Source organism: Camponotus floridanus, unplaced genomic scaffold (assembly GCF_003227725.1).
Source record: "Camponotus floridanus strain SB8 unplaced genomic scaffold, Cflo_v7.5 scaffold123, whole genome shotgun sequence".
Lineage (NCBI taxonomy): Eukaryota > Metazoa > Arthropoda > Insecta > Hymenoptera > Formicidae > Camponotus > Camponotus floridanus.
The window spans coordinates 310,385-334,050 of NW_020229241.1; the positions used below are offsets into that span (position 1 = coordinate 310,385).

General features: G+C 35.0%; 1 protein-coding gene and 1 long non-coding RNA gene across 2 annotated transcripts; one reads left to right on the plus strand and one right to left on the minus strand.

Moving 5' to 3' along the window:
* Positions 1-8,958: 8,958 nt before the first annotated feature.
* On the minus strand, positions 8,959-11,170 carry LOC112639978. The gene is made up of 6 exons (XR_003123788.1): positions 11,135-11,170; positions 10,707-10,792; positions 10,153-10,331; positions 9,571-9,730; positions 9,234-9,353; positions 8,959-8,998 (listed from the first exon to the last, which is right to left on the minus strand). It is a non-coding gene; the product is annotated as an uncharacterized LOC112639978 (long non-coding RNA).
* Positions 11,171-22,275: 11,105 nt separating this feature from the next.
* On the plus strand, positions 22,276-23,299 carry LOC105256312. Its single transcript, XM_011266124.1, has 2 exons — positions 22,276-23,010; positions 23,183-23,299. Exons 1-2 carry the CDS (start codon positions 22,276-22,278, stop codon positions 23,297-23,299), a joined length of 852 nt encoding a protein of 283 aa, XP_011264426.1.
* Positions 23,300-23,666: the final 367 nt, after the last annotated feature.

The following is a 23,666-nucleotide window of genomic DNA, read 5'->3' on the forward strand; positions in this document are numbered from 1 at the left end:
TCTAGCTGTCTAGTTTTTAGCTTCGTTGACCATCGATAGAAGAGTTCGCACCGTAGTGAGACGCGCAACTGGCGCATACTTTCTTCGTAAACCAGGCCTCTTCGTTGAGAGCATCCTTTCACCAGATGTGCCTTGTATTTGTCGATATTTCCGTTTTTATCCCTTTTTTTGAAAATCCATCTATTATCGATGACCTTTCTTTCAGAAGGCAATGGTATTAAGTCCCAGGTTTTGTTTTTGACAAGAAATGTAATTTCTTCATTTATCGTATCCATCCACTGCCTTTCATCATCTCATCCTTGTATATCGTCAAAATGTTGTGGAACATCTTCGATAAAGGATTCTGCGTTTAAAGCCAAGACAGTGTAGTCATTTAAATACTTGGGCTTGTTTTTCTGTCGTGAGCTCTTTCTCAAAATCCCTGCTTCATCTTCGAGCGTTGTGTTTCTTCGATTATCGTGTTCTTCTTTAGCACTATCGAAGTATTCGGATTCTTCATCACTCGAGATATCTTGTTCTCCGCCTGAATTGGGAGACTCTTGATTCCTTGCTGCTTCTTCTGTAGACTTAAAATCATCATAAAAATCTTCAGACTCGGAAGTAAACTTTGACTCATTAAAAATAACGTCTCGACCTAGTAATATTTTACTACTTTCCGGATACCACAGTCGATATCCGTTCGCACAATAACCCATTAGTCTGCAGCGTTTTGAACGTGATTTGAATTTTCCGTTGATCAGTTTTTTTGGAATGTGAAGATGTGCAATGCATCCAAAAACCTTCAGTTCCGAAAATTGGGTTTTTCTCCATACCAGAGTTCCGCTGGCAGCTTGCCTTTCACAGCGTTCATTGGGCATCGATTGATTAAGGGGTAACACTACCTTGTAAATTTTGAGAAGCTCGCTCAACATCATTATCGTCAAGGAAGGATGAGGAGCACGAAAATCTTAATTTAGAAGGACAATTGTATGGCCCAGGCATCGCCGATTAGTGGTAAATAAAAAATTACATTGAAATATACGTACTTGAAACTTTAAACGCGTTTTACTCGAAACCATGTTTTTCGAGCTGGCCGTAAAGCTAGCGCCTACAATTTTCAACCAATCGACTGGAAATTTTAACTGTAGCTAAAAAATTAAATTTTCTAGTGAACGCCCGTAGAACTTTTCAAAATATTGATTTTTTAAAAAATGGCGTCAGTTTAAAAAATGGCGTCAGTTTAAAAAAAGAAACACGTTTTTACGAAAAAAATCGGCCGAAAATCGGCTATAAAGTCAGTAAATTTTCATAAATCAAAAAGTTCTACGGGCGTTCACTAGAAAATTTAATTTTTTAGCTACAGTTAAAATTTCCAGTCGATTGGTTGAAAATTGTAGGCGCTAGCTTTACGGCCAGCTCGAAAAACATGGTTTCGAGTAAAACGCGTTTAAAGTTTCAAGTACGTATATTTCAATGTAATTTTTTATTTACCACTAATCGGCGATGCCTGGGCCATACAATTGTCCTTCTAAATTAAGATTTTCGTGCTCCTCATCCTTCCTTGACGATAATGATGTTGAGCGAGCTTCTCAAAATTTACAAGGTAGTGTTACCCCTTAAGTAAACAGCCGCTATTACAGCCTCGGAAAATCTTACTCATTTTTGAATTCAAAATCATACAGCGCGCCTTTTCGATTATTGTCCGGTTCATCCTCTCCGCTACTCCATTCTGTTGTGGCGTATAGGGAATCGTGAGTTTGAATTGTATTCCGCAGTCCTCAAAATGTTCACGAATTTCAGTCGAGAGATATTCCCTTCCATTGTCACACCTGAATCTGCTTACTTTGAAATTAAAATGAGTTTCTGCTAATGATTGGAACATTTTAAAATGTTTGAGCACTTCTGATTTGGCTTTCAATGTGTACGCCACAGTAAAATGGGTGAAGTCATCAATAAAAGCAAGCAAATATCTTTTTCCGTCAAAGGACGTAACGTCCATTGGACCGCAAAGATCGCTATGAATCAGCTCGGGAGGACGTTTTGCTCTGATGCTCTGATGAAATTGGTGAGGGAAGCGAGTCTGCTTGCCCTCCACACAGGTTTCGCAGAGCTCTAATGAAGTCTCTAATTCCTTCACATCTATTCCGTCTGCCATGCTCACCAGTTTCTTTAATCCGGAGCTGCTCAGATGTCCTAAGCGACAGTGCCACAGTTGTGTTGTTTCACTGATCTTGCAGATATTCGCGGTTTCCGTTACGCTTTCAACACATAGTTCATACAGCTTGTTTTTACGACGCGCGATTGCGGCGACTTTGTCCCCTTTTTTAATGATTCCTTTACCGTCTTCAAAGATTACTGAAAAACCATTCATTTCAAGTTTACGAACTGAGAGAAGATTACATTCGAGTCCCGCTACCGATAAGATTCTAGTTATTACAATGTCACTAATTTTCCCGTTTACTCACGCGCGCACTCTTAAGTTTCCGACTTTATTTGCAGTCAACACGTGACCCGACTTTGCAACGCGTATATTTATCGGCGTGATTAATTTCTGCACATTAATTAATTTTCTTTTCCGTTGATAAGTGCTCAGTAGATCCGGAATCTATAGTAAAACAAAATTTACGTTTGACACGCTACTGTCACTTCCATTTGAGAAAAACACAAAAGCCTTTTGATTTTTGTTATAGTTATCATCAACCGCGGCATTCGCCGTTTCCGAATTTTTATCTTTGTTTTTCAATTTCCGACACTCGGACCGTTTGTGTCCAACTATGCCGCAGTGGTGACATCTATAGTCAAACCGGATACATCTCGTTTCCGCGCTATTCCCGTTCGAATTAATACTCCATTTATTATTCGCGTTCCGATTTCCGGTTGAGTTCGCATTCCGATTTCCGTGGCGCTTATTCGTCGTAGCTGAGAACACGGTAGACGAGCTTCCACCCACTGAATCTGTGCTGCCACCTCGCTTCACTTCTTCATCCAATAACCTCGTTTTGACGAAGCTAAAAGTTAACTGTCCACTTGACATTGTTTCGAGGGCTGTTATGACCATATCGTACTCTTCGGGCATCGTTAACAATAGATGGCACACGATATCAATTTCTTCTATCTTAGTACCAGTCGATTTCAACTCCCGAACGAGCTTGTCGAACTTCAAAAAATGAGATGCCATAGATTCCGTTGGCACGTACCGCATGGTCAAGAGTGTTTTTCTAAGACGAAGTTGGCTCGAGATATCTGTACGCTCGAAACTATCCGAAAGAGCCTTCCACATACGCTGTATCTTTCTCCTTCACATACTCGAGATGGCTATCTGAGATACGTTGAGTAATAAGCGATTTACATTTTTTGTCATTTCTTTTCAAGACAGGAGTTTGAGCGACTGCGGTTGCCGTCGGTAGCTTTGCTATTAATGTATTAAGCTCTTCACCGATTAGATCAAAGAGATGTTCCTCAAGTAGAATCTGCATACGAAATACTTTCAGTTACTGTAGTTGCTTCAAAGAATGGTACTTTGTACTTTTCATCGTCCGCCATTTTTGTCGCACTTTCGCACACGCGTTGTTTCTCAAAACTTTTCCGACTCGTGACTTACAAAGTTCATTCCGCGACTAAATTCCTTCTTCACACACGCAACTCTGGGCCCATAACCTGATAATGTTAGAGTAGCGAGGATAAGGAGTGGACAAAATAAGTTTTATCACAGATTCATTGAACTGTAATTTTAATATCCAGTAACTGTACGAGTAGAGTCATGAAGCAAAAAAAATATATAAAAAACGAAACTAGAATTTAGAACATAAAATACATAGTGTAGAGAGAGAGGTTATACATTGCTCAATCTAACAATTTATTTTAGTAAAAATAATATTTTCTTTTTTTATACTTAATTTGTGTAATTCTATAATTAAAAATAAAACATTAAATAAGTAAAAATTAAAAATTTTTTAATGTCAACTTCCATTCGTTTTATGTATGACTCACCAATTAAATAATCAATTTTTTCATTATTTGTTAGAAATTTGATGTAATCTATATCTGTTGAAATATCTTTAATGTAAGATACTTTGACGGAGATATCCTTTTCTTGTATAATTGTCAACATTTTCTTTTGCCAACATTGTGGTATCTATTGAAATATTTTTAGTATTTTTTTGTACAATTATGTCAACATCATGTTTTGCCAACATTGCATTATCTATAATGAAAATTGAGAAAAAAAATTAATTATATTATAATAAAACAAAAAGTGTTATAAATAACAAATTAATGAAGTTAGAAATGCACTGCTCATAGTATATTACTTACAATATATATAATAACTTGTAAATATACTGTATAATAAACATAAATTATAAACATTATAAACATAAATACCATTATTTTCGATACTAGTAGATGCCCATACAGCACAAGATATTCCATAAACATTCTAGGACATTCGTAGAATATTCAAATATTCATAAAATATTCTAGGATGTTCATAGAATATCTTGTGCTGTAAGAGTGATGATCTGGTGATGTTGAATGCTAAAAGGAACTTTGAATATACAGGGTGTTTTATTTTAATCCGACCACCTAAATTTCTCGGAACCTAAGCAAGATAGAGAAAAATGTTTTAGACAAAAGTTGTATGGTTTCAAGGGGGACATAAGATGGTGTCATTAGTTTGATCTTGAAGAGCCACCTGAAGGACACGCGAAGGTCAGCTCCAACTTTTTAAATGGGACACCCTATATGCTTTTGCATATTCTTGTAGCTTATCTCAAGAGCTTTCCAAAACACTATAATTAAGTTAGTTTTCATTAAGTACTTTCCAAGTTATGAGGCTTGAAATCATTTTTTAATTTTACATAAACCGTAAAATATCTTGTAAAATATTTATTTTTCGATTATTTTACCTTAATACTTTTATGTACAAAAGAATGAGAGGAATCAATTGGTGTAAAGAAAAGACATAGTTATTTTTAAGAAAAAATATGTAATTGTTAATTGCAAATTACATATTTTTTTTCGAAACAACTATGAGTTTTCTTTACACCAATTGATTCCTCTCATTATTTTGTACATAAAAGTATTAAGGTAAAATAATCGAAAAATGAATATTTTACAAGATATTTTACGGTTTATGTAAAATTAAAAAATGATTTCAAGCCTCATAACTTGGAAAGTACTTAATGAAAACTAACTTAATTATAGTGTTTTGGAAAGCTCTTGAGATAAGCTACAAGAATATGCAAAAGCATATAGGGTGTCCCATTTAAAAAGTTGGAGCTGACCTTCGCGTGTCCTTCAGGTGGCTCTTTAAGATCAAACTAATGACACCATCTTATGTCCCCCTTGAAACCATACAACTTTTGTCTAAAACATTTTTCTCTATCTTGCTTAGGTTTCGAGAAATTTAGGTGGTCGGATTAAAATGAAACACCCTGTATATATATTCATATCCAATTATATATAAACATATCTATTTTTATATGGACAAAATTGATATATAAGTTTGTATAACTAGATATAAAATCAGTTTTGTCTAATTATATATGAAACATTTTTTACCAGGATTTTATCTATATAAGTACAACATGTTCCTCAGTGACAATAAAAATATATAAATTAAAATACTTTGATAATAAAGCTCGTTAATACGAATTAAGAAACATAAATACAATAAACAGCCTGATACGAGCTAAACTGTGGATGGTAGGTCATTTAAAAAAACAAAAGATTAAAAAAGAATGTCAATAAGTCGCATTTATTAAGAGAGCGACAAAAAAGTGAGACGTTTCGATGCTTACTTGCATCTCTTCAGTCACGAAGTGTTAAAATTCAAAAATATGGTCGCATTTCGAATATAAAGTCAACGTGTGTTGTGTGACAGCATGGTTTCTAATAAAAAATTACATACGCAAAATTAGATACATGAAATAAAAGATTAAAAAAAAGAAAAAATAGCGTGAAACTTAAGGAAACCGTTACAATTAAAATAGGCCATTTGTAAAAATTCTCACCAAATCTCCTAAAATTTGAAACCTCCACACAGACTCGAGTCTTGGTATTAAAAATTAAAAACATTGTTGCGGCAACGGTAGACAGTAAGACAATGTGAAAGTGTATTATTCTCACCGCAATATAAATAGATCAGGAGCCACAAGCACAATGCGAGACAAACAAACCATCATAACGAATCTAATAGTGGAAAATACATATTATTTAAAGCTGATAAATCCTCAATTTTATTTAATCCATTTTTTTGTTTTTTGATGAAAATCATTTCCGAAATCAATCTTTTAAAGTAATGGGGTTCATGGTCTAGTATTTTAATTTCATCCCATCCTATAGAGTGATTTTCATTAATAATATGGTCAGTGATAACAGATGATTTGAAAGGCTGTCCAGCATTATTCCTGTGCTCCCTCAATCTAGTTTCAAGATGTCTCTTTGTCTGTCCCACGTAAGAAGCGTCGCAATTATTACACTCAATTCTATAAACTACATTATTTTCTTTTAATTTTGGAGTGGCGTCCTTGTGTACCTTGATGAAACGGTTCAAGCGGTTGAAACATTTGAAACCCGTAGAAAATTCAGTGTTGTTAAAAACTTTACAGACGCTTTCAGATAAACCTTTTATATATGGAACCGCTATGTATTTTTTATCCCCTGAATCGGCATCAATTGAACCGTTAGACGTATTATGGTTATCAGATTTAGTGAAAAGGAGTTTTTTTATTCTAGTGGACACGTATTTGAAAATAAACGGAAGAGGGTAGCCATTACTTAATAGGATGTTAATGCTAAGATTGATGTTCTTCCGATGGAAAGTTGGATGAGACAACAGAATTGATTTATCAATTAAGCCATATATTGTACCAATTTTGTGGCAAGTAGGATGATTAGAAAAAAAGGAGGAAAAAAAGGAAAGATAAAAATATATAAAAGATAAAATCGCAATAGATATATATTTACAGTATATATAAGAGTATATTTACACAAATTTGCATAAGCACATAATCAGAAAGAAATTGATCAGTTCGTATAAATATGTAAGAAAATAAATCAATCAATTTCTTTATGTTTATGCGCTTATACAAATTTTTGTGCAGATATATTTTCACATTTTTTTACCAATTTTTTTAAAACTTAATGAATATATTTTAATGCTTGGAAAACGAATTTATTAAAAGTTGTAAAATAAAAATGTTTGCAAAAATTTATAAATAAGAATAACATACAGTAATATGTATTTCTTGTCAAATTTGTTTCTGCAAATATTTTTTCAGATCTTCTTTTTAATACAATATAATTAATAAAAAAACAAACTGTAATATGTATTCAATTGTTGAATTTAATGATGGAATATTTGGTATTCTGACTATTTGATTAAGTGCAGATAAGAAAAAATGCTATTGGCCTCCATATAATAAAAGAAAAATTTTGAAAGCTATCTCGAAAACAGAAGAACCTAATGAAAATTGGGAATTTTTAAATGTCATACAGATTTTTGAAACTGCATGTAAGATAATATAATAAAGTTTTTATAATATGTATAAAGGTTTTATAATATAACTTGTGTGAAAACATTTATTTTATTATAGCTGATTATGACAATGCTGTGAAGAAAGTGTCCTTAGCAGAACAGCTAATTGATATTAGTGATTCAGCAAATGCAAAAATAATCAGAAAATATCGTGCACATCGTGTTCAATCAAATGAAGATACAGATATTGAAGAATATCCTATCAAAAAAGAAATGCAAAAAGATTGAAAGTGCAAAAAAAGTAATTAAATCCAATATATATTCAAAGTTCCTTTTAGTAATTAAAAAAGTAATTAAATCCAATATACAGGGTGTCCCATTTTAATCCATCCAATCGAATATCTCGAAAACCAAGCTTGAAAGAGAAAAATGTTTCAGACAAAAGTTGTATGGTTTCTAGGGGGACATAAGATGGTACCAATGGTTTGACCTTGAAGAGTTATTTGAAGGTCACATGAAGGTCACCTTCAATTTCTTAAATGGAATCTACATTTTCTCATTACATATTCTTGTAGCTTATCTCGCGAGCTTTCCAAAACACTATAATAAAATATTTTTTTATTGAGTACTTTTCGAGTTATGAGGCTTGAAATCATTTCTTAATTTAACATAAACCGTAATATATCTAGTAAAATATTCATTTTTCGATTATCTTGCTTTAATACTTTAATGTACAAAATAATGAGAGGAATCAATGGTGTAAAAAAAACTCATAGTTGTTTCAAAGAAAAAATATGTAATTGTTAATTGCAAATTCCCAGATAGCACAGTGAATTCTAACAGTAATCTTTAAGTTTTCTTTTTTTTAAATTGTAATTCTTTAGAAATTCATAGATGTATACAATAAGAATGATTGTGGAAGTTACATGCACCATGATTGAATTCTTGAGAACTTCTTAAAGTATTCATATAGTATTCATATAATATTCATATAGTATTCATATAATATTCATATAGTATTCATATAGTATTTTTCCATTTCCATAAATGTAAACTTTATGAATTCAATGGGAATAGTATTTGGAACACTAAAAGAATATACTAAATCTAAAAAAATAATTGATTTCAATATTTGCAAGAAAATATTTATTTATATTAAGCCAAAATATATTTGAATCATTAAAATATACATGTATATTTTGCTGATTCAAATATATTTTTGCTTAATATAAATAAATATTTTCTTGCAAATATTGAAATCAATTATTTAAATAAATATTTTCTTAATTTAAATAAATATTTTCTTGTAAATATTGAATCAATTATTTTTTTAGATTTAGTATATTTTTTCAAACATAAGGAATTTTGTAGGAAAAATTAATACACAATATTATTAATATTTTAACTTTTTTTTAATATCACATATTATATTTTTTAATATCACATATTATATTAATATTTTAACTTTTTTTAAATATCACATATTTAAAAAGAAAGTACCAGTTTTTGTTGCAATATTTCTTATATTAAATCATGCATCTGGAAAAATTTCATACAAAATGTCATACATACATATATTTACATACACGTATGATTACAGAATTAAATAAAATATTTTCTTTATTCTACATAGTATTTATTTTAATTTCTTCAAATATACGACAATTATGACGTAGAACTCAACTTTTGCAGCAATGTTCGATATTTATAGTAATTGAAATATTAATTCATTACCATAAACTCGATCAAATTAATATTTGAATTAATAACTCACGAGTCTCTCTTCTTCCTTCCCTTCCTTTTTTTATACGATCCGATGCGTGATTTAACCATGATTGTATAGCATCTTCCATTTTTTTCATACATGATGATGTGTGCAGCGACGTTACAGAATCTTTAACAGACCAAATATTACTTTATATTACTTTACGTAGACTAAATCATTTGGTGGAAAAGAAATGTACATGAAAAGAAGCGTTGAAGAAATAACAAAAATTTCATAATTATAATTTTGGAAGATGTATATATGTATTATACGTAAAATTTGTTCAATTTTACATATATAATTAAATAAAATGTATGTACGAATGTTATAGTTTTTTACGACTTACTCAGAATAAGTTTTGAAGTAAATGAATCTTTAAACCGGATAGTATTCTTTTGTCTGCTCCAAGAATATTGCACAGCTAAGAGATCTGCCATTATTCTCTTCATCGCTCGCCTTATATGGTCTCCAGCGTCTTTTCCACCTTCTTGCCTTATAAAAGTTTTCTATAAAATTTAAAAAAATTATTTGCACTATTCTAAATAAATAATTGAATGAGATAAACAAAATATATATAGTTTTCGATAAAATAATAATGTGTTAACGACATTACTCATGAGAAAATATTATAAATAAATAAATATATATATATATATATATATATATATATTATTATTATTATAATGTGTTTGTTATACTTCAATTAATGCTAGAAATTTAATGCACTTGATGATTGTTGATCAAGTCACATTGAAATTTGCTTCATTTTTGTTCTTAAATAATTTTATTATGACAATCATTATAAGAAGTTGATTCTGTCATTACTCTGTTGACAACACATGTATATAACACACTTGTAAATAACACGTGTTTGACAAAGTCCGCTTTCGATAGATTTAACACATATAAAAATTGTATTTATACTTACTAATTGTTCTCCTTTCTTTGCATCCTCCGCAAGTGATTTTTCTAATGCATCAAATTCTTCTTTTGTTTGTAATTGGCAAAATTCAACATTTTCCAATTGTGTATTATTATTTCCTTCGTTTCTATTTTTTGATTGTAATATATGCTGTATTATTATATTCAATTTCCTATTTATCTTGTCTGGAAAATTGTCAAAATACATTATATATATATATTTTTTTTTTCTTTTGAACATTTACATATTAGGCATTTTTTTAACTTCGCAATTATATGCATTTTTTTTATTTCATTAAATTAAGTCTGTACATTGTGATGGAATAAAAGGATTTTCTATTTGACATTCCTCAATGATTTCTTCTTCAGTTGGGATGACTATATTAATATTACTTTCTTCTTCAAGATTATAATTTTCAAAAATATCTGATTCTATACTTATTTGATGTAAACGTCTATTTCGTTGCCATCTTGATAATTCGTTAAATGGTTTTACTTGACGCTTCATTTTCATTTATTATTACTTAAAATGCAAAATTAAATGCACATAAATACACTTACTTTTATTTTTTATAATAGTTGGTTATTCTTATTCTTCAGTTTTGTCTAATCTCTTATTGTGATACTTTTATACGTGACTGATAAATCTGTAATAAAATATATGTATGAAATTATATAACATTATATTATACATTAGAAAGACTATAGGAATAAGACATTCTATATAAAATTAATATATAAAAGTAATATATGAACATATAATAGAAGTTTGTATTCATATAATCAGAAATCGCCTGTTGAAAGTACATGAACTACATGCAGACAAATATTTATCCAAATTTATCAATAGATAGAGATTTTGATTGACTCTGTTGGCAAACCAACTAAAACAGCTTGTTTACTGAATGAATAAACAACAAAAATAAAGATTGCATGCGTTTATTTCGAGGTTAGGTAGTAGGAATATATTTAGTTCAACTAATACTTACCATTCAATAACACCCAATTATTAATATAATTATGCGTAGCACTGTACTTTTGTCTGATATAATATATATAAATATATTATCACCTTATAAATATATTACCACTTTATTGCAAAATACATATATGTAGCACACTGCACACTGCACGAAATTACAAAATAAAGTCCGAACCGAACACACACAGTCTCGCGCATGCGTGGAAAAATAACAAGTAATTCCTTATAAATTCTCAAAGTATTCATAGTACTGTCGCAAAGTATTCATTAAAATGAATTTATAAGGAATATTTCAAGACGAACTGATTATGAATAATTCTTCAAGAATTCTTCAGATATTCATTTTTCTAATTCTACAAGTATTCTTTAAAATGATTTCCCTATGAACTTATGTTCACCTTTGTGCTATCTGGGATATATATATAATAATGCAAGGAGAGAAAGTTTAAAATTATTAATGTAATTTAACTATAAATAAAAATAATATAATCTATATTACAATATATTTAACTATATATATATACAGGGTCTACCAAAAGTGTGGAAACCCCTAAATATCTCGGAAAATATACGTTTTACAGAAAAGTGTTTCCAACAAAAGTTGTAGGGTTTAAGAAGATCTATATACTGATTCTATCAGTTTGACCTTGGATGGCGTCGTCAAGGTCAGGTCAAGGTCACATTGACTTTTTTAAATGACACCCCCTACATTTGATTGCATATTCTTATAGCTTAATTCAAGAGCTTTCCAAAACACTATAATAATGTTCATTTTTATTAAGTACTTTGCGAGTTATGAGGGTTAAAATAATTTCTTAATTTTACATAAACCATAAAATATCTAGTAAACCATTCATTTTTCGATTATCTTACCTTCATACTTTTATGTACAAAATAATGAAAGGAATCAATTGGTGTAAAGAAAACATACAGTTGTTTTTAAGAAAAAATATGGAATTGTTAATTGCAAATTACATATTTTTTCTTAGAAACAACTATGTGTTTTCTTTACACCAATTGATTCCTTTCATTATTTATATATATATATATATATGTATATATATATATATACAGTGGTGGTTATGAAAATAGAGCCATCTATATAAAAATTAATAAACTAATTGTTTTGTCTGTCTTCACTTGCCGGTAATGTTACTTATTGTACAGTAACACAATTTATATCAAATAAAAAACATAACGAATTACTGCCGAAATAAGGTGCACGTCTTGTTAGAGGAATCCTATAGTGTTTTGTGCTATAAGTAGTCTGGTCATAATAATAAAGCCAAATTATTAATGTAAGTTTCTTAACAGTTTGTTAAATATTAATGTAATTTTATAGGCTAAATACAGTGAAATTATAATGAAAATTAATTAATTACCTAAAATTGCAGCGAAAATGGGACGAAATATTCACTGTAGAGAAGAGAATAAAAATTTGCTGACAAGAGAATAAAAATTTTAAATTTATGCAACGAAGAAAAATCGCAACGAGAAATTGCAAAAATTATTGGTCTGTTTAGAAAAATGGTGGAAAATGCATTAAGACGCAAAAATAATGAAGAAACTCGAGGTCCGAAGCGAAAAACTACATCTCGAATGATCGTCAAATTGTACGTGTTTCTAAGATAGATCCATTCAAATCATCAAATAATTAAAAATGAACTGAACCTTCCTATAAGTGCACGCAGTTCGACGGAGACTCCAAGAGTGTAATTTAAATGGTAGAACTGCTAAGAAAGTTGTGAGATGCAGATTACAATTTGCAAAAGATTATATGAAATGGAGTGGTCCAGAAGGAATTAAAAAATGGAGAAATATTTTATGGTCAGACGAAACTAAAATAAATATGATGGGATCTGATGGAAGACGTTATGTGAGAAGGTCAGGAATTGTTACCAAAGTATACTTACCAAATCAGGAATTGTTACCAAAGTATACTATAAAACATGGCGGTGACAATATAAAGTTATGGGGAGCATTTTCATGGTACGGGGTTGATCCAATTTATTGGATTAAAAATACTATGGATCAAAATAAATATGTACATATTCTTGAAAATATCATGCTGCCTTTTGCTAAGGAAGATATGCCACTTATATGGAAATTGAAAAATAAAAATGATCCCAAACATACTTCTAAGAAAGCAAAAAAATTTTTTAAGGATCATAAAGTGTATGTGATACCTTGGCCTCCTCAATCTCCGGATCTCAACCCGATTGAGAATTTGTCGAGAGATTTAAAGATTGCTGTTTCTAAACATAAAGTTCGAAATCAGAAAGAACTGTGGGAAATAATACAAAGAGAATGGATATCTATACCCATTGAGCGGTGTCGCAAGCTTGTTGAATCTATGCCAAGGCGCTGTGAGGCAGTAATTAAAAATCGTGATTACATGACAAAATATTAATTATACAGAATTACTTTAATAATACTTTAATTATACAGAATTACTTTAATAACGAAATTTTTTGTCAATTTTTAGTTTAAGTGTTTCAGTGTTACTTTTTTTATTATGGCTCTATTTTTATGACCAAAGAATTTAATACATTTATATTAGTTTATCATTTCTTCTATCTTAATATAAGTTGCAATAAAATGAAAATTTGTTTGTTGTCTCTTATATTTGGAATAAATAATATGATGAAGTAAATTTAGTACAAATTTAAACTTTAGTATTTTTATTACTGATTGTTGTTTTCCTTTTTTAATGGCTCTATTTTCATGACCACCACTGTATATTTATTTATTTATATATAAGTATATATATATATATATATATATATACATAATTAAAATTAATAAATATCTTAGTATCGCTAGTCGAATAATCAAAGGATTATTGAAAAATTTTGAAAACTTTTTGCAATAGTACCACGTGAAAGAATTAACGAAATTTTAAGAAGCTTTAATAACTATCACGAACGCTTGAAATTTACATATGAAATTGAAGCTGATTCATCGATTAGTTTTTTGAATGTCAAAGTTATTCGGTCCGGGAATACTCTGATTACTAACTGGTTTAGGAAACCGACATGGTCAGGGAGGTACATTAACTATCATTCTAACCACCCGTTAAAATATAAAATCAACACTATATATAATTTAGTTGATCATGCTATTCTATTATCTAACGACTGCTTCTGGCAAGAAAATATCAAATTAGTATTTGACACTGATGATGTTAGAGTAGCGAGGATAAGGGGTGGACGAAATAAGTATTACCACAGATTCATTGAGCTGCAACTTTTAATATCCAGTAACTGTTCGAGTAGAGTCATGAAGTAAGAAAGTATAAAAGAAACGAAACTAGAATTTAGAACGTAGATTACATAGTGTAGAGAGAGATTATACATTGCTCAATCTAACACTCCGCCTCAATGTATGAGCCGTAACATAAATGTAAATATAGCTTAATTTTTGCAAACACCAATATAAGAACGAAGCTTAACAAATTGGTCTCCTGTGAGACTTTTCGTAAGTATATCGGCAGTTTGCTCTTTGGTATTTACGTAATGCACGTTGATTTCTTTGCTTTGGTACATGTTTCTAACAAAATTGTATTTAACATCAACATGTTTTAATCTACGATGTTCCCATCGGCTTAACAGATGAATCACAGATTGATTGTCCTCAAACACTGCAATGGGATAGGCACTATTCACATTAAAGTCCTCTAAAAGTCCTTTTAGCCATATTGCTTCCGTCAAAGCTGTTGCCAAAGCAACATATTCTGCTTCAGTAGACGAGAGGGTGATTCCAGTTTGCTTTTTCGTTGACCAAGCTACCGTAGAACCGAAGACCTGAAGTAGAAAGCCAGTAGTTGACTTGCGATCATTGTCTGTAGCCCAATTTGCATCTACGTAGACTTGGAGTGGTGTTTCTGGATCTAAGCCTCGTTTGAAGCAGTCCATAGTCGAGAGTGCCTCTAATATATCGAAGAACTCGTTTAAGGCCTTTCCAATGAGTTAATTTCGCATTGTTCTGGAAACGACTGTAATAGTTTACAGTAACACTTATGTCAGGACGTGTGTTGAGCATAAGAAACATCAGACATCCAACGAGCTCTCTGTATGGTTTTATCTCATTTATGACTTCTCCGTCGTCGTTTTCTTGTTTTTCAGGATTTGCTTCCATGGGTGATTTGGAAGAATTGCACTCCGTCATTCCAAAGCGAGTGAGCATTTTTTCCATATATGCTCTCTGGCTCAAAAATAGGCCTCTTGATGTTTGCTCGATTTTTATTCCGAGGAAACTTTCAATTTCGCCAATGTCCGTCATAGCGAATTCATTTTTAAGAGCATTAACAATCTCTTGAATCTGGATTTCATCTTGGCCTGCAATGATAATATCATCGACATAAAGCAGTAGATACAGCCGACACCTTTGGGATGTTGCTACATAGAGACAGTGATCTCGTTCTGATCTTTTGAATCCTAGGGCCAAGATGAACTCGTTGAATCGAGCATTCCATGCTCGTGGAGCTTGTTTCAGTCCGTATAAGGAACGATTCAACTTACATACGAGGCCATTACCTTGGGTGAATCCTTGAGGTAATTTCATGTATATTTCTTCATCAATAGTTCCGTGTAGAAAAGCATTTTTAACGTCTAGCTGTCTAGTTTTTAGCCTGAGTTGGTTGACTATCGATAGAAGGGTTCGCACCGTAGTGAGACGCGCAACTGGCGCATATGTTTCTTCGTAATCCAGGCCTCTTCGTTGAGAGCATCCTTTCACTACCAGACGTGCCTTGTATTTGTCGATATTTCCGTCTTTATCCCTTTTTATCTTGAAAACCCATCTGTTATCGATGATCTTTCTTTCAGGAGGCAATGGTATTAAGTCCCAGGTTTTGTTTTCGACAAGAGATGTAATTTCTTCATTTATCGCATCCATCCACTGCCTTTCATCATCTCGTCCTTGTATGTCGTCAAAATGTTGTGGAACATCTTCGACAAAGGATTCTGCGCTTAAAGCCAAGATAGTGTAGTCATTTAAATACTTTGGCTTGTTTCTCTGTCGTGAGCTCTTCCTCAAAATCCTTGCTTCATCAGCATTATCGAAGTATTCGGATTCTTCATCACTCGGGATATCTTGTTCTCCGCCTGAATTGGGAGACTCTTGATTCCTTACTGTTTCTTCTGTAGACTTCTGTAGACTAAAATCATCATAAAAATCTTCAGACTCGGAAGTAAACTTTGACTCGTTAAAAATAACGTCTCGACCTAATAATATTTTGCTACTTTCCGGACACCACAGTCGATATCCGTTCGCACAATAACCCATTAGTCTGCAGCGTTTTGAACGTGATTCGAATTTTCCGTTGATCAGTTCCTTTGGAATGTGAAGATGTGCAACGCATCCAAAAACCCTCAGTTTCCGAAGATTGGGTTTTTCTCCATACCAGAGTTCTGCTGGCAGCTTGCCTTTCACAGCGTTCGTTGGGCATCGATTGATTAAGTAAACAGCCGCTATTACAGCCTCGGACCAAAAAATCTTACTCATTTTTGAATTCAAAATCATACAACGCGCCTTTTCGATTATTGTTCGGTTCATTCTTTCCGCTACTCCGTTCTGTTGTGGCGTATAGGGAATCGTGAGTTCGAATTGTATTCCGCAGTCCTCGAAATGTTGACGAATTTCAGTCGAGAGGTATTTCCTTCCATTGTCACACCTGAATCTGCTTACTTTGAAATTAAAATGAGCTTCTGCCAATGATTGGAACATTTTAAAATGTTTGAGCACTTCTGATTTGGCTTTCAATGTATACGCCACAGTAAAATGAGTGAAGTCATCAATAAAAGTAAGCAAATATCTTTTTCCATCAAAGGATGTAACGTCCATTGGACCACAAAGGTCGCTATGAACCAGCTCGAGAGGTCGCTTTGCTCTGATGCGGTGAGATTGGTGAGGGAGGCGAGTCTGCTTGCCCTCCACACAGGTTTCGCAGAGCTCCAATGAAGTCTCCAATTCTTTCACATCTATTCCGTCTGCCATGCTCACAAGTTTCTTCAATCCGGAGCTGCTCAGATGTCCTAAGCGACGATGCCACAGTTGTGTTGTTTCACTGACATTGCAGACATTCGCGGTTTCCGTTACGCTTTCAACACATAGTTCATACAGCTTGTCTTGACGACGCGCGATTGCGGCGACTTTGTCCCCTTTCTTAATGATTCCTTTACCGTCTTCAAAAATTACTGAAAAACCATTCATTTCAAGTTTACGAACTGAGAGAAGATTACATTCGAGTCCCGCTACCGATAAGATTCCAGTTATTACAATGTCACTAGTTTTCCCGTTTACTCGCGCGCGCACTCTTAAGTCTCCGATTTTATTTGCAGTCAGCACGTGACCCGACTTTGCAACGCGTATATTTATCGACGTAGTTAATTTCCGCACGTTAATTAATTTTGTCTTTTCCGTTGACAAATGCTCAGTAGATCCGGAATCTAAAACAAAATTTACGTTTGACACACTACTGTCACTTCCATTTGAGAAAAACACAAAGGCTTTTTGATTTTTGTTACAGTTATCATCAACCGCGGCATTCGCCGTTTCCGAATTCTTATCTTCGTTTTTCAATTTCCGACACTCGGACCGTTTGTGTCCAACTATGCCGCAGTGGTGACATCTATAGTCAAACCGGTTACGTCTCGTTCCCGCGCTATTCCCGTTCGAATTAACATTCCGTTTATTGTTCGCATTTCGATTTCCAGTTGAGTTCGCGTTCCGATTTCCGGTTGAGTTTGCGTTCCGATTTCCGTGGCGCTTATTCGTCGTAGCTGAGAATACGGTAGACGAGCTTCCACTTACTAAATCTGTGCTGCCACCTCGCTTCGCTTCTTCATCCAATAACCTTGTTTTGACGAAGCTAAGAGTTAACTGTCCACTTGACATTGTTTCGAGGGCTGTTACGACCATATCATACTCTTCGGGCATTGTTAACAATAGATGGCATACGATATCAATTTCTTCTATTTTAGCACCGGTCGATTTCAACTCCCGAACGAGCTTGTCGAACTTCAAAAAATGAGATGCCATGGATTCCGTTGACGCGTACCGCATGGTCAAGAGTATTTTTCTAAGACGAAGTTGGCTCGAGACGCCTGTACGCTCGAAACTATCCGAAAGAGCCTTCCACATGTCATACGCTGTATCTTTCTCCTTCACGTACTCGAGATGACTATCTGAGATACGTTGAGTAATAAGCGACTTACATTTTTTGTCATTTCTTTTCAAGATAGGAGTTCGAGCGGCTGCGGTTGCCGCCGGTAGCCTTGCTATTAATGTATTAAGCTCTTCACCGATTAGATCAAAGAGATCATGTTCCTCAAGTAGAATCTGCATACGAAACTTCCAGTTACTGTAGTTGCTTCCATCAAAGAGTGGCACTTTGTACTTTTCATCGTCCGCCATTTTTGTCGCACTTTCGCACTGTCGCACACACGCGTTGTTTCTCAAAACTTTTCCGACTCGTGACTTACGAAGTTCATTCCACGACTAAATTCCTTCTTCACACGCGCAACCCTGGGCCCATAACCTGATGATGTTAGAGTAGCGAGGATAAGGGGTGGACGAAATAAGTATTACCACAGATTCATTGAGCTGCAACTTTTAATATCCAGTAACTGTTCGAGTAGAGTCATGAAGTAAGAAAGTATAAAAGAAACGAAACTAGAATTTAGAACGTAGATTACATAGTGTAGAGAGAGATTATACATTGCTCAATCTAACAGACACTTTAATCAGTAATTGTTTTCCTGAACATATAATACACAGACACATTAAAAAAAGAGTTAATTTTTTAAATAATCGTGATCTTAATGATACAGTTAACGTGAATCTTGCTGATTCTGACAAGACTCAATTTATTTCAATACCATATGTGGAGAATTCGAGTCATGATTTGTATCGCCTTCTGAAAAATAGCGGTTTTAACGTCGTCTACAAAATAACTAAAAAACTAAATAATTTAATTAGACTTGGTAAAGATAATTTACAGAATAACGATAAGACAGGTGTTGTATATAAATTAAATTGTAAAGATTGCAATTTGTCATACATCGGGCAAACAAAAAGACATTTACGTACGCGATTAAAAGAACATTGCAACAATATAAAGTTACATGAATCTAATCATTCGGTTATTAGCAAACATAGATCAGAATCTAGACATGATTTTGACTGGTCGAAACCTAATATTCTGCATAACAAAAAATATGTTCGAAAGAGAGAAATTGCTGAGATGTTTTTCATCAAAAAATTAAATAATAATTTAATCAACCTACAGAAAGACACAGATAATTTAAATAATATTTACGATAAAATAATAAAGGTCACATAGTCCCGTCTCATAGCGTTTGTTTTTAGTCTCTTGACGATGTCTCTCACGGACACATCAATTTCTCTCTAATTTAAATCTTTTAATAAATAACATTTTTTTTTTTAATGTGATTTGTGCAATTTATAAGATCATCGTCTATGCCGGTCTCTTGATTTATGGCTTCGGTATACTAACATTGTTACATTTTAATTCGTTGAGCGCGTTATATATTGAAACTGTCAATTAATGTATCAATTTATAATCTTTGCAGTATGTACTTGATAAGGACCACAACCATATGGTCGAAACGTCGTAATAATAAACTAAATTTCTGGCTAGTTTGGTCGACTACATTTTTTCAATACATAATTAAATACACTACAATATAGCTTATATTCTATATACATTGTGTTCAAAATTCATACTCATTATTTCAAATTGATAATTCGCGTAGATAAAATCCGCAATTTTCAGTTTAATAAATCCGAGAATTCGAATCCATCGAGCGTCGAGAAACTTCTCGAATCATTTATTTGCCAAAAAAAAAGCTCTACCGTTTGAGTTGTCTCTGTTTTTTTCGCCACTCGATAAACGCTCATCATCACCGCTAATAATATTGTTGTTAACCGTCACCGAAATCTACGCGGCTTACGAGCATGCGCGCCCATGCGTCATGATCAACTGATCGCCAATCAGCTGATCTAAAAGGATTGCGCGCATGACAGATAAACAATTTTCAGACCTCATCAACAACCAATTATACGCGGCACGCTGAGGTCACCGCTAAAACATTAAATTAATTGGTCCACGTCGCAACGGGCCCAAAAATCCGCTCGTTATATAATGAGCACCGCGCGTGGATCCGTCGAAGTCGTGCACTTTTCAAGTTTCTCACTTTTCGCTGTTCACAGCGCTTAAACCGCTTTGTCAAATCGCCTCGCTTTGGAAATCGCTGCACTTTAACTCCTCGATTGTCTGAAAGCAATTTAGTTTTCGGCTTTGTGCATATATCTTTATTTCAATAATTTTCTGTAAATTATATTTGTGGTGTCGTGCAATAAAACAGAAAAACACAAAAAAATACGTGTCGAGTGAAGTCCCTTTAATTGTAAGCTCAACGTCGTGCCGTTTTATCTCATAAGATCTAGCTCCTCAGATAGCCGCGCTGTCACAACAAATCGACTCTCATTCGTGAACATTCTGGTCCTTCGAATCGGATCTTTTTCCGCGTCTACAGTCTCACGGGTGACAGTATTGTGAAGTGCGGTGGATCTCTAAACAAAAGAATCAGCTTATCAAAATGAGTGCGGACATAAAATCATTACTGGAAGCTCAAAGTGACATCCACAGACAAATGTCTCGCTCTGTGGACAATCTGAGAAAAATGGGAGTGAATAACATTACACTCGGCGCCATTGAAGCCCGTATCTTCATCCTGGACAACTTATGGAGCAGATTCGAGACCCAGCACGAGCTCATCCGAAGCACTCTAAAGGATAAATACACAGAAAGTGAGTACGCTAAATCCGAGTTTGTCGACGCAGCTGAAATCACTTACGTGACGCAAAAAGCACGTTGCGCGGGTACGCCGAAAGGCTCGGTGTTGAGCCTTCCACCTCGCATCAACTCAATCAAGGTTCAGAGCATTCCCCAAAGACCTCATTGCCACGCAAGCTGCAACCGTTTTCGGGCGCATACGAAGACTGGCCGTCGTTCCGCGATCTGTTCCTCTCAGTCGTAGGAGAGAATTCGTCTATCTCTAATGTTGAGCGACTCCATTATCTTCGGTCGTGTCTAAAAGGACCAGCTGAAAAATTAATTCAACCATTATCTTTAACTGGTGACAATTATGAGCGCGCGTGGACACTCCTGTCAAAACACTACGAGAATAAAAGGGAGCTAATGCGCTCCAACTTTGCTACCTTTACCACCGTAGCAAAAATGAAGTCGGAATCCGCCGAGAAGTTGAATCGAGTATATCACGCCATGACCGCCACTGTCAACGCTCAGGAGAGCATCGGAAGACCCATCAATTCAAATGGCATGGATCTTTTCAATCACTTGGTGATCGAACTCTTTGATCAGCGAACGCGTCTTGAGTGGAATCGTCCACTAGTAGTTTCATTGATCCTCCGAGTCACGAAGCCCTATTAGATTTTATAGCCAAAAGAATACTCACCCTGAACGCCGCTAAGCCAGTTACCAAGGGCTCCGGAGACACCTCACGAGCTGCAAAAATCTCACTTTGCAAAGCACGGGTCCAACTCCATAAGGTGCGTCGTTTGCAAGGGAAAACACTCGCTTATGCAATGCTCGGACTTCAAATCAAAGTCCGCAAACGAGAGAAAATCCTGCGTCGAAGCCAACGGACTCTACTACAACTGCTTAGGTAACCACTTCTTGGCAAAATGCCAATCCGTTAAGAACTGCCTCACTTGCAAATCGCGGCACCACTCACTACTTCACGAAGCATACAATAAACCATAATCCACGGAAGCAAATACTCTTGCCACGCATCACACATCAGGTCACAAAGCAATTCTTCTCGCTACCGCTCGCGTCACCATTAACGATTTCCTGGGCAGACCACAAGCCGTGCGAGCCTTGATTGATCAAGGATCAGAGGTGTCCCTCATTTCTGAGGCTCTGGCACAGCGTCTGCGCTTGCTTCGAGCTCGCTCTTCAATATCGGTCATCGGAATTGGAGGAGCGCGATCAGGAACCTTACGTGGAAGGATGTCAATGGACCTTCATTCCGAGGTGACTGGAACCACCCTCTGCATTGAGGCTTACATCTTGCCGCGCCGCGTCGTCGGGGACCAACCATGAGGAACCACCCCACTTGGTCGCACACCCGTGGACTTCCTTTAGCTGACCCGCAATATCTGCGACAAGACCCTATCGAACTTCTTCTCGGCGACACATGCTCAACCATCCTTCTGGACGGTCTGCGCAAGGGCAGAAAGGACGAGCCCATCGCCCAAAGGACTTCACTAGGATGGATTCTTTCAGGAGGCTGTAGAGGTATGCCGCTTCATGGTCGTAGCAGCTCTCTGCAGTGCTCTGTCGACAGAGACCTGATTGCTCTTGTTCAAAGATTTTGGGAGCAAGAGCGAGAACAATCCTCTCCGAGCATGCTGACGTCAGACGAGAAAAAGTGCGAAGAATTCTTCATTCGCACATATGAACGTACGGCCGCACGACAATACATCGTAAGACTGTCGTTCTTAGGACCGCCTCCACCTTTAGCCGAAACTCGCAAGCCAGTCGAGCGTCTATTGACTGCCATGGAACGCCGATGTTCCCAAGATAACCAGTTCGGTGACCTCTATCACACCTTCATGCATGAATATGAAGACCTGAAACATATGGAGTTGATGAGCAAGTCACAAGCCAGCAAGCAAGCTGTATGTTACTTACCGCATCATGGCGTACTCCGGGATTCCAGCGTCACCACCAAACTCAGGGTCGTTTTTAATGGATCTCAACGCACACACACTGGTGAATCACTGAACAGCAACCTTTTCGTCGGCGCCAATCTCCTGCCAACGCTCGCCGACGTACTGCTTCGCTGGCGCCGGCATCGTTTTGTGTTTATTGCTGACATTGAGAAAATGTACCGGCAAATTATAGTGCATCAAGACGACCGTGATTATTAACAAATACTGTGGAGACACTAAGCACATGATGCCATATGCGAGTATTGTCTCAACACAGTGACGTATGGCTTAGCATGTGCACCATTCTTGGCGAACCGAACCCTCCGCCAACTTGCCGATGATGAAGGATCGAGATATCCACAAGAAGCGGAAGCACTGCATCGCGACTGTTATGTCGACGACATCGTGACTGGAGCAGATTCTTTATCCGAAGCGATCAATCTCCAAACGCAACTACGGGGGCTGTGCACGGCGGGCGGGTTTCCACTTCGAAAATGGCCTCCAACAATAAGGAAGTTCTTACCGAAGTGGCACCGGAACATCAGCAATCGCACCATGCGTGGGAGAGCGAAAGCCATTCCACTCTAGGCTTAAAATGGCATCCTGTGAGCGACACCTTCTCATTCGCTATTCGGCCACGCGTAACTATGTCCTTAACCAAGCGACAGGTCTTGGCAGAGACAGCTCGACTCTTTGACCCGCTAGGCTGGCTGGCTCCAATCGTGATTCGCGCCAAAATATTGATCCAGTCTGCATGGATGAAGCAATTGGACTGG